The following is a 12,460-nucleotide window of genomic DNA, read 5'->3' on the forward strand; positions in this document are numbered from 1 at the left end:
GTGACTTGCAGATTTAGTTTAGCTTTCAACAACAAGTCTGGTAAAAACCAAAAAGGTGTATTTGAAAAAGATTACTCAAATGTCAGTTTTTGACAAAAACTACAAAAAAGCGGGAAAAATAGGAAAGGGTTGAATATTTAAAAGCATAATATTATAGGCAAATGAAAAAGTGGGAAATTACTTGCAATGTATATAATGAACAATAGGTTAGTTTTCTTAATATATAAAGAGGTCTTAGACACAACAAGTTTTTAGATATAAAGAAGTCCAATTTAAAAAATGGGAAAAGGATTTAAACTTGCCATCAAGAGAAGAATAAATGTATATACATTTTCAAAATATAACCATGCTAGTAATCAAGGGATTACAAATGTAAAATATACCATTTATCAACTGTTAAACTGCGAGACTAAAAATGGTTATTTCCAATGTTATCAAAGATACAGTGAAATAGATACTCTTAACAAAATGTGCTTTGATAATGTTTTAAAACCATTCAGTAATCTGTATCAAGGTCTTTAAAATACTTGTACACTAGGTGTCCACTCAGGAGCATAAAATATTTTCCATTCAAAAGTAGAAAGTTTCTCTTCTTATTTCTTCCTAGACACAAAGAGACTAATTCCTAGCCTTGATATTTTATATAATCTTCTACACTCATGCCTTCTTTGATTTTACTGAAAGCAAAATAGCATTCCCAAAGACTATTGCCTTGAAGAGTCAAGGGATCAGATGATTTGTATGCCTTACTTCATATCCTCTCAGTTCAACATTTTGCTCTGGCCATTGCTCCAGCCACCAGTTGCTTGCGGATGTAAGCTGACAACACTGCTTCCTAGCTCTCTGAATGTCTTCTTTTCTGACCTGGAGCTTTTCTGCCACCACCATGTGAAAGGCATCCACTCAGTCTTTCTGAGGCCTGTGCAAGTTTGGATACATGAGAAAATTAACTTCCCATAGGATAACCCTAGGTGAAGGGGTAACAAAAGTACAAATTTTCCACCAAAGCTTCTGAACTACCCACTTCCAGTGTGGAATTCCCAATCTGCCAGCAACAGAAACCCATGCCAATCCCTGCACATAGTCATGCCCTTAGTGGAGTCCAGCCACACTCTCTATGGCAGATTGCTTACATCGGTCATCTTTACCCTGGATGAGGCAGCAATTTTCTCTTGACAGAATTGAAATTATTTCTATAATCATGTTGCATCTGGGGGGTGGGGGGTGGAATGGGTACTAAAAAGAAATTATTACTTTTTACTACAAATCCTTCATATTTTCTGGATTTTTATACCATATACATGTATAAATTATTTTTAAATGGTCACATAAAACTCAATTATTTTCATCATTACTCTGACTTCAGCTATCTATTTACTTCATTTTAAAATACTTCTTAGAATTTTATCATAAATAAACAATCTATTCAATCATTTCTCTATTGTTGCACATTTTTTCCTAATCATTGATATTATAGATTTCATATACTTGTACATATTTCTCTTCCATACACATGTTCTAGCCAAGCTGGTCTGCTCACTAACACACTCTGCATATTCTTATCTATAATCTTTTCTTTTCCATTAACCTGACTTGCCTTTCCCTATCTCTTCTCAACAGCATTTAGTCTAATCCATCTTATAGCCTATTTCCCTTTCAAACCCTGACCCTAAATTTTCTCATTCTTTTATTTCCTATATATTTATTACTTCTCTGTACCTATTTCGCTTCATTGATGAAATAGAAACACCGTCATCAAGCCCAGAGACTATTTGTGAACATTAAGTCAAGTTAATATGAGGAAACATGTGTAAGTGATTAAACATTACACAAATATAAATTATACCATCCACATTATTATGTAATATATGGTTACATTTAATTATGATTATCTCTTTGTTATTTGTTGCATTAGTCTCACCGTTATATTTATCATATTGTGCATCTTCTGCCTTTTTACTAGATTATCAATGTTCTTAAGAAGAATGTACTGTCATCGATGTCTCTTCCACTAGTACATACAGCTGGCACTTAGCACATGAGAGATCATCAAAAGATGTTGTTGATAGGGCAATAAATGCCATTACATGATTGATTCTAATATTTGGATTTGGAGTTATAAACCTTACTATAAAGAATTTTAAAATTGAGAGATCAGAGTATAAATGAGAGTCCATAACTTGTAGATGAGCTGCATTAAGAGAAATGCACAACCAAAGGGGACATCCCCCTTGCCTGAGTATGCCCCAGTCCACCAAACTCGTATAAATACACATCTTGAAGGAGGCTGTTGAATCAAATACAAAATGCAGTTCAGAGCACAACTTCTCTTTAAATAACCTATAAAGCTCTTAGACACAGTTAATCACATTCTCTGCGACTTATTTCTGTGGCATCTACTTCATTCACAAACTTTGCTTCACCTATTCTTTTGCATATAATTGTTCATTTACATAGTCTTTTCCATGGTTATATGCTGACTCTTTGAGGGCATGATTTTTCATCCTCATATTCCCAGTTCCTGATACAATATCTGTATATTTTATATAATATCATACTAATAGTTGTGGTAAAGTTAGTAATAACAGTACATAAAGATAATATACTACTAAGTATAGAGTTGAAAAAAAAGAATTGCATAGTATCTGCTAAATATACATCAACCAATATCTGTCTGAGGTACCCTTAGTTACTACCTAATTACTACCTACCGGCTAGTATTCAACCATGATGTATTCATGTATTCAATTGATAGACTGTATTCCTGATGATGCTTTTATTTTTCTGTCTAATGGTGTATTAACATAGCTAATGTTGGCTGTTGAGATTAGAATCAATTAGCACATTAGAACATTGTTTATTGAGCATGGCAAATGTTTGCCTTAACTTCTTTGCTTACTTATCTTAAAAAAAATTTTTTTAAATGATATTCTAAGGAAGCCTAATAAGAAAAGAAAATTAAATAATTTTGGTCAGAGCAGGAGCATCCTCTGCCCCAATCTCTTGATGTTCAGCTAACTAGTGGGCTTTTATATATACAAACCTTCTTAGATAAAATCGTGGTATGTTCGTATGTAGAATTTATTAAAATGCACTTTTTAATAAAATATATACTTATATGTATAATTTATATCTTTACATATAAATATATATCTGAATTAAGATATTGATGTTAGTAAAAAATACTAGCTAAGAAAATACCATAATTAGGAGGTATAGACTATACTAATAAGCACATTAATTTTGGCTAACATAAGAAGTTTGGCTCTAAGTTCTAAGTTCATAATCAATTAAACACTGTATTGTGTGCATTAAGGCAGGATATTGGCAAACTAGCCCTTAAAAGTAGTTTGATGTGGTGCTTTTCCTCTGCTAACTTTCCTTTTAGGCTCTGCTCTAAAATACTTCAGTGAATTGCATTCCTGGGCTCACCCACTCTCTGGCTTATGATTGTATCTGGCCCCCCCAAAAAAGGCACTGGCAAGAGATGGAAGAAAGGAAGGAGACAGAATCCAGAGAATATATTCACTTGTCCTGGGATACTGTTTGGTTATGCCTGCACTTTTTTTTTTTTTTTATGGTCCAGTATCTGTCAGAAACTTTATTTCTTTGGCTATTTCCCCAATCAAGTTCTAACACCACCATGCCACTCCTAGTTTCGAGATAATAATACACTGAACGTACACACCAAAATTTCTGGCTCGTATTCAAAATATATTGTAGTTTATCAGTTTAAAACAAATATTGTATCAAGTTTAGAAAAATAAATATTAATACATAGTTATATTGAAAGAAAGAGATGGGATTAAATTGTTCTTATATCAGAAAAGCAATGAACAAAGGCTGTCACTACTGCTAGAGCTAAACTGATGACATCACCAAAAAGGTGTTACACTGAAGGCCATGGTGTCAGCAGTTGTCATAACTGAGGACATAGGATCAACATATGACTAAGAATCATCATCATCTGAGAAACACCAGAAGAGGAAGCAACACATTCATGAGTCAAAGAATTTATACCCATAACATAGAGATAATATGGAAACAAAAAGGAGTTGAAATAAGTATAGTTACTACCTACAAAGAAATAAATAAAAGTAATACACCCATGACACAAAAAAGTAAATAGTTATAAAACAAAATTTTATAGTTGTGGAAAAAGAAATTAGTGATCATAGGAAAACCAATTCATTGAAATCAATTAAAAAAACCTAATCATAGTCTGGTTGAATAACAAAATGAACCTAGCTAAAAAACAAAATAGTTCTCACATATAAAATGTATGCATTCCTCTTGGGGACAATTGCTTAATATTTGCAAATTCAATTCTTGCAGACACTTTATAGGATATAACTATGAAGAACAATGAGTCGGCTCTCTAAAGTACCAAAGAGAAGTGAAGAAGCACAAAGTAAAAATCCAAAAGTTTAAGTTTTTATTTAAATGGAATTTCATAATAAAGTAATAGAAAAAAAGCCAATATTTGAAGTAATAATAGCATGATTTTGCATACTGTAAAAGTTAATGCAAACAAAATTAAAACAAATACACAATAAAAGAACAAATAAAACTTCACAGTTGAACATGTTGTGGGTAGCTTCCACGTGTTAAGGATAAAGAGACAGTTCGAAAGCTATCAGAGAATAAAACAACACAATAAAGTGAAAAAAATCAGTTTTCATCACTATTTTATCAGGTTCAGTAGATGCATCACATCCATAAATTTTGTCCATTTTCAAAATACTAAGGGGGAGTTCTGCATTAAAATTGCATGCTAACTTGCTTCAAACCAACCTTGCCACCAAGGAAGACTAAGACATGGACAAAATTTAAAGTGGGAAAAAAATACATGTGTTTGAAAATGTGCAGTAAGGCATTAATCATCAGGCTTAGAGTGTGCAAAGCTTTCACATTCAAATGAAAGGGCTGTTCCTTAAAAATCCATCTTTTCAAAACATCTTGCATACATGAGGTCTTGGGGCATGCCACATCAGTGTGGTTTATGGTGGAGAACCAGGGCCAAATTGTATTAGTTTGACCTCTGGAGTTGCTGGAAACTAAGTAAGTATAAATTCAGCCCCATGGGCAATCAGCTATGCCTACTTGACTGACCCCCAATAAAAGCCTCAAAACCAAGCACAGGTGAGATCACTCTTTGGCAATACTTCATACATTTTGCCATAGGTTGGTGAGAAAGTAAGTCCAATCAATGACTCCAGGGGAAAGAACAACTGGAAGCTAGTGCCTATTTCTCCTTGACTCTGCCCTTTGCGCCTTTTGCCTTTGCTTCAGCTACTCTGTATCCTTTCAGTGTGATAAACCATAACCATGAGTATAGCAGGTTTTTTCAGTTCTCTGAGTCCTTCTAGCAAATCATCAAACCTGAAGGTGGTCTTGGGAACCCTCAACACAGAAGATATCAGAGAGCTTGAAGGTAGTAAAGACAAACCATAGAAAATTCTGAAGGAGATCATGCATAAGTGGGAATTCGATGTATTCTGGAAGTTATATAACAAATCAGTGATTGGAACGATTAACTATTTAATATGTCTGTCTCTCCACATGGCCAAATATATATAATATAAATAGAATATATGTGTAAGCATTTTTGCTACACATATATACCTCAAACACAAATTTCAGTTGGAGAAGAGACCTAAGTAAAACAGAAATATCATTTTTTAATAAAGAAAACTGTCTCTAGAATATTAAGGTAAGGAAGTCTTTTTAATAGACTCATTTTTAAAGGTAAATTTGGTAAAAGAAAACATTACCAAATGGTGTGACTATTTCAAAAAGACTAATACTCATTTGACAAAAGAGAGCATAAACGAAGTTAACAAGAAGGAGAGAAATTGGGAGAAAAACATATAGAAATACAAATAAAATATTATATATCGATAACACAAAACAAGGGAGTATACAACATAAAGAACATTAACAAGGCAACAAGAAAAGTACAGACAACTATACAAAAACTGGAGAAAAACAGAGATAATTCTTCAAAAAATGAAACTCAGTCGACTTGAAAATTTATTTTTAAATTATCCAATTGCACTAAATAAGCAAGTGAAATTTGGAAGAACAGTAAGATACCATTCTTTTCTTTTGTCAAATTAGGAAAACAATTGAAATTAATTTCAATGTTGGTTACGTTTCTGGAAACAAACTCTCATAGAGTGATATTAGCCAGTTTTCAGGGCAATCTGAGAATGTCTATTAAAGTATGAATGGTGCAGACTCTGTAACTTAGTATTTCCGTTTCTAAACACTTATAGGTTGTTCTCCCTTCATATAACTTGCTCATTCCTCATTCTCCATTGTTGTTTTCTCACTTTTCTGGCCCTGTCAGTTCAGAGTATCCCCAAGCTCAGACTTTGAGCTTCTCCAACTACATTCATTTTCTTAGTTATCTAAAATGTGTGGCTTTAAATGGCATCTGTAGGCAGATGACTTCAAGATAGACCAGCTCACTCTCCTAAACTACAACCTCACACATCCAGTGGCCTGCTCATCAACTACTGTTTTATTAGACAAAAGCCTTCTGTGCCTCTTCAAATTCCTTTGACCACCTTTTTCTTTAGAGATGCTTTCTAACTTAGGGGCCACACTGCTGCTGTCTTTGCCAGCGCCCTTGCCAAGTTTTCTGAGCTCACTGGAAGGCTTCTCCACCCTCGTGTGCCACAAACCAAGCCCCATCTACTTCTGAACTGCAATGAAAAGAATGAGGTGTGGAATCTCTTTTGCTCATTGACCAACAAGGAACTACCTAATAGCATCCAGAAAAGCATTGCGATTGTATTCCCTTGACTAATGGAAAACGAGAGATGGGAGGAAACCGACCAGGTAAATTTTGTCTTTCTTCTGAACTATTCTGAAGTGCAGTTTTTCTTTGAAAACCTTTCTTAGAAGTCTAAACTTCTGAATAAACACATGTGTTTACTACCTGCTGCATCTCTTCCTGGCTCTGAATGATGCAGCCCTTTTAGTAAGCTATTACTTAGTTTGATTTTCATCTGGCTTTACCTCACTTGCTTTCTCCTTCTTATCCTCACGGCCTTGGTCTTGCACTTCCCAAGTCAGCAATTTAATCCTCATCTCGGATTCTGGTTTCCAAATGAGCAGATGCTCCAAACCTGCTCCTCTTTCAGCCTTCTTTATTCCAGTAAATGACAACTTTCAGTTATTTAGCCCCAAGTTCTTAAAGTCATCATTAACTCGTCCCTTTTTTTATGCCTCAACTAATCAATTAGCAAATCCTTTTGGTACTACTTTAAGAATATATCCAGACTCGCACATACTTCACACCTGCACTTCTATTTTCCTGGTCCAGGATACCATTAACTATTGCCTGAATTACTTCAAAACCCTCCTAAGTAAATGAGTGGATAAAAAAAAAAACCCCAAAAACTGTGGTACATTTATACAATGAAATACTGTGTAGCAGAAAGAAAGAGGGAACTCCTACCTTTTGCGACAACATGGATGGAACTGGAGAGTATTATACTTAGTGAAATAAGCCAAACAGTGAAAGACAAATACCATATGATATCACCTATTACAGTAAACTAATGAACAATGCAAGCAAATGAGCAAGATAGAACCAGAGGCATTTAAACAAGGAACAGACTGACAGCGACCAGGAGGGAGCGGGGAGGGAGAAAAGGGGGAATGTAGGGGAAGGGTCTAGTCAAGGAACTAATATGAATGACCCATGGACATGGACAACAGAATGGGGATTGAATGTGGGAAGCGAGGTAGGCAGGGTAGAGGGGAGCAATGGGGGAAATAATGGGACAACTATAATAGAAAAACAATAAAAATGAGTCAGTATGTAAAAAAAAAAAAAAAAAAAAAAAGAACCCTCCTAAGCTCTTCTGCTTTTGCCTTCCTACGATCTATTCCATAAGTGGTAGCTAGTATAATACTCTAAGTACTTGCTGCTTAAAACATTCAGTACCTTTCCATTTCATTCAGAGTAAATGGCAAAATCTTTATAATGGCCTATGTGGTCACATACACACTGTGTCCTTCACCCTTCCCTCAACCTCTTCTTCTACTACTTTCTCCTTCCATTTCTCCATTTCAATCACCTTGCCCTTCTTGATGTTCTTGAAACACATGGGAAATTCTATTGCTTTAAGGTCTTTGTATTCCCTTCCTATAACCATTTACTCCAAAATAGCTTCTTGGCTAATTCCTTATTGCCGACAATATTTTTTTCAAATATAATATTCTCAAAGAGTCCTACCTTGACCACTCTATTTAATACAGAAACTCAAACTCTCACTTTAGTGCTTTTATCCTGTTTACATTATACTGACTTTCTTTGTTTCATAACTTATATTCTCTTCTATTTTTAATTGTTTATTATTTATTGTCAAACTTGTTATAATGCAAACAACATTAAAGTAGAGATTTCTGTCTGTTTCATTCACTGACATATTCTAAGCATTCAGAACAATGTCTTGCAACCCTGACAGGTGTGGCTCAGTGAGTCGGACATAATCCTGCCAAGCAAAAGGTCTCAGGATTGATTCCCAGTCAAGACACATACATGCCTGGGTTGCAGGTTTGGCCTCAACTGGGGATTCATTTTTCAGGGTATATGAGGCAATGAATCAATGTTTCTCTTCCTCTCTCTCTCCCAGCCCCTCTCTCTAAAAATAAATAAATAAAGTTAAAAAAAAAGAAGAGCAATGCCTTGCACTTGGGAAATACTCAATAAAGCATATTTTGATGAGTAATTGCTTACTAAAATATTTTAATAATAGTAAAATTTGAAGGCCATTAGCATTCATAAATAGATTAGATTAATAAAATGCAGTATATTCACATGGAATATTAAAAAGCCAGTAATATGAATGAACCATACTTATACATCTCAATATCAAGAGATCTTCTAAAACAAAACATTGAGTGAAAAAAATCAAGCTGAAAAATAATGTGCAGTGTTAGATTTCCTTTATATAAGACATACATGCTAGGCAAACCACTATGATGAATGTTTTATGAGGGTGAATGTGCCCATAATCTGCTACATATAAAACTCCTGAAGTTAATGATCAAATGGGACTTCAGCTTTACCTGTAAAGTTTTTGGCTTTGTTTTTAAAGAATACACTTATGTGTTACTGACCACAGGATGTAGTTGCAAATTAAAACATATCTTGAAGACAAAAAGACACCTCTGGCTTGTGTATGAGAAATAAATTTAAGTGAGAGTGAGATGGGACAAAAGTTAATGTGACTTCATGACTTTCTCTTTTCTGCAGCCTGGAAAATGACCTGAGGGTATTAAATTCAAAGGGGGAGGAGACAGATACCACTGCCCTCAAAGTGAAAGGCACCTGAGTCAGAGCAGATATGTGGTCAGTCACACATTAGTGGATCCTTCTCCAACTTTTCCTGCCCATACTGATCACTTCCCCTTCTAGATTCCTGAACATACTGTAGATCTCTCTTTTTTTTTTTTTTCAAACGAGTGGCTTTATTTATTACAACAGAGAACACCAACAGGTTTAGTGCAATGCAAAGTCACCGTCAATAAATACTGTTGCTCAGACAGTTTCAAGTTTGTACAGAAACCGGGGGCCAGACTAGACCTTGGTGCGGGGGGCGCTGGGCCCTGTGGGCAGTCACGAATCTGAGGGCTTCATCGATCATTTTGTTGGGGTTATCACTGCTTTTTACACGAACGCCATGTAAACAGGTTGCAGTTTTCTCACGGGGACGTGTACCAGTTGTGTGTGGCCCCTGGCCGGCCCGGTGTTACCGCGCGGCGCCCATTTCCGAGGTTCGCGGTCACTGCCAGATGGGCCGCTGGGAACCCACGAGGAGACCACCTTCTCAGCAGCTGGTGGAGGACGCGCGGGGACAGGTGACCAGGTGCTGCCACTGAGGACGCAGGGGGAGGGGGCAGGCCAGCAAGGCTGTGGACGTGGCGTGGCCTTAGCAACGGGCGCTGCAGAGCCCAGCACTTCAGCCAGCGTCACTTGCTGCCTGGGTTGTGTCTTAGGAGCTTCTGGGACCCGACTTCTCCCCGCCCCCGCCCATCACTGCTCCTTGGCAGGCCGCGGTGTCACAGATGCCGGGGGTCCCCTGCGCGCCAACAGCTCCGGGAAGGCCCGCGTCTCCGGGCGGCCCGGGCTCGCCGTGGGCCCCGTCTTGGCCATCTTTGCCAACGCCAGGCACGCCTTGCGGTCCTTGCAGGCCCTGGTCTCCGTCAGGCCCGTCCAGACCCACACCGACCGCGCCCTTGTCTCCTCTGTCCCCCGGGTTTCCTCTGGGTCCGGGCTCTCCCAGCTCACCGGTGGGGCCGCGGAAGCCAGGGGGCCCCCGAGCGCCAGGGTGACCGATGGAACCAGGGGGCCCGGGGCGCCCGGGGGGGCCAGCAGGGCCAGGCCGCCCGATGGCTCCCGGCGCTAACGGCTTCCGCAGGTGAGCAGCCAACTGCGCGATTTGTTCACTGATCATGCCCCCACACAGCTCCCTGATGTGCTGCTCACTGGCTTCTTTTCCCGGGACCCTGGGTTTTCCGGTGATGCCAGGCACGCCCTGCACGCCCTGTAAGCCCACAGGCCCGGGGGGGGGGGGGGGGGGCCTGGCACACCCTCCACGCCGCTGGTGCCGTTGGGACCCTGGATGCCTCTCGGGCCCAGTTCCCCTCGACTGCCAGGCTCTCCTTTGGGTCCAACGGGGCCGCGGGGTCCCGGCTCGCCTTTGTCCCCGGGAAGACCATCGGAACCGGCGATGCCCTGGTCTCCCTTGGGACCCGTGGCTCCTTCCGGGCCCCGGTCGCCCCCGCCGCCTCGGAGGCCCTGGGGGCCTGGCAGGCCAGTGTCCCCGATGCTGCCCTTCGGGCCCTGGAAGCCTCGGATACCAGGGGCCCCAGGAGGGCCTTGCGGACCGAGCGCCCCCGCTGAGCCTCTGTGGCCCGCCTCGCCGCGCTCGCCCGGCACGCCCATGTCCCCTGGGACCCCGGGCTCTCCCAAGGGGCCGGCCTCACCCAGCTCTCCAGCTTTGCCCAGCTCTCCTTTCTCACCCTTGGACCCTGCTCGTCCAGGCAGGCCCGGCAGCCCGTTGGGACCCTTCTCTCCTGGGGCGCCAGTGCGACCCGCCTCTCCCTTCTCACCATCCAGTCCTAGCAAGCCGTCCCGGCCGTCCTTGCCCGGCATGCCCGGCTCCCCAAGTGGCCCGGCCACTCCGGGGGCTCCTTTGGGACCCGGTTTGCCCAGGTCGCCCTTGGGGCCCCGGAACCCGTCTGGGCCCCCCCTCGCCTCTGTCACCCGCTTTCCCGGGGGCTCCTGGGATCCCGAGGGGTCCTCGGAAGCCAATGGGACCCCGATCCCCGGGAGGCCCAAGCGGCCCTGGCAGTCCTCGCAGCCCCCGCGGGCCCTGCAGCCCCACGGTGCCGGGGAGACCGGGGGGCCCAGGCGGGCCGGGGTCACCCTTCTCGCCGTCCTTGCCGACCTCTCCTTGCTCCCCTTTGTAGCCAGTGGGTCCCTTGAAGCCCGGCATTCCTGGGGGGCCGGGGGGCCCTGGCGGACAGATGGCCGGGCACTGAAGGTCAGCCGCGCCTTCGGGAAGGACTCCTGGGTGACCAGGGGGTCCAGGAGGTCCGGGAGGGCCAGGCAGGCCCGGGAGTCCAGAGGGTCCCGGGGGACCCCGGAGGCCGAGTCCGCCTGGGAGCCCACTGACCCCTGCTTCTCCGGGGGGTCCGGGGAGTCCTTTGCCCCCAAGCCCAGGTGGCCCCGGGGGGCCCAGACTTCCCCGTTCTCCGGGAGTGCCCTTGAGTCCAGGCGGTCCTTCTCTCCCGGTCAGGCCGTCCACGCCGGGCAGCCCTGGCAGCCCGGCCTCTCCTGGCTTCCCTGGCTTCCCCGAAGCCCCTTTCAGTCCCGGGGGCCCAGGCAGACCCGGAGGACCAGCTTCTCCATCGATGCCGTCCTTGCCCGGCTTCCCAGGGGGCCCTGGGGGGCCAGGGGGGCCTCGAGGCCCCATTTTCTGCGCCTCGGTCACCAGCGCCACGGCCAGGAGCTGCCCGAGCAGGAGCGGGAGCAGGGTCCGGGCTCCGGCCATGGCTGCGCGCGCTCTGAGCGGCGCTGGCGGCGGCGGCCGGGCTGGGGCTCGGGGCTCGGTAGATCTCTTTTTGTGTATCCCCATAATATCCAGCATCTTGTTGAATACACGTTAAAAATTCTGTACAGATAAGATTGGGTGTGTTCAGGGTGGTAAAAAAATAAAATAAAACAAGAAAGAAAGAAAAAGAAAATAAAAGAAAGAAAGAAATACCCTTGGAAAATACTTTGCATTTACACTTTATTATATTTGTGTTTTTATAACATATTTAAATAGGTGTTACACTCTACATATTTAAAAATGTAGCTCCCTCCACATAATTATCAACTAGATGTGTTAAATTAACACTAGTTATTTATACCCTCCTCTTACCTCGGGTCTTT

General features: G+C 42.1%; 1 protein-coding gene across 1 annotated transcript; it reads right to left on the bottom strand.

Moving 5' to 3' along the window:
* Nucleotides 1-9,744: 9,744 nt before the first annotated feature.
* On the bottom strand, nucleotides 9,745-12,089 carry LOC149990010 (uncharacterized). Its single transcript, XM_090265713.1, is given in 3 exon segments — nucleotides 9,745-10,589; nucleotides 10,592-11,272; nucleotides 11,274-12,089. Coding segments are annotated over 3 exon segments (2,061 nt in total). The 5' UTR covers nucleotides 12,078-12,089; the 3' UTR covers nucleotides 9,745-10,013.
* Between the last annotated feature and the right edge of the window lie 371 nt (nucleotides 12,090-12,460).

This window comes from Furipterus horrens, unplaced genomic scaffold, assembly GCF_987537825.1.
Source record: "Furipterus horrens unplaced genomic scaffold, mFurHor1.1.pri manual_scaffold_42, whole genome shotgun sequence".
Lineage (NCBI taxonomy): Eukaryota > Metazoa > Chordata > Mammalia > Chiroptera > Furipteridae > Furipterus > Furipterus horrens.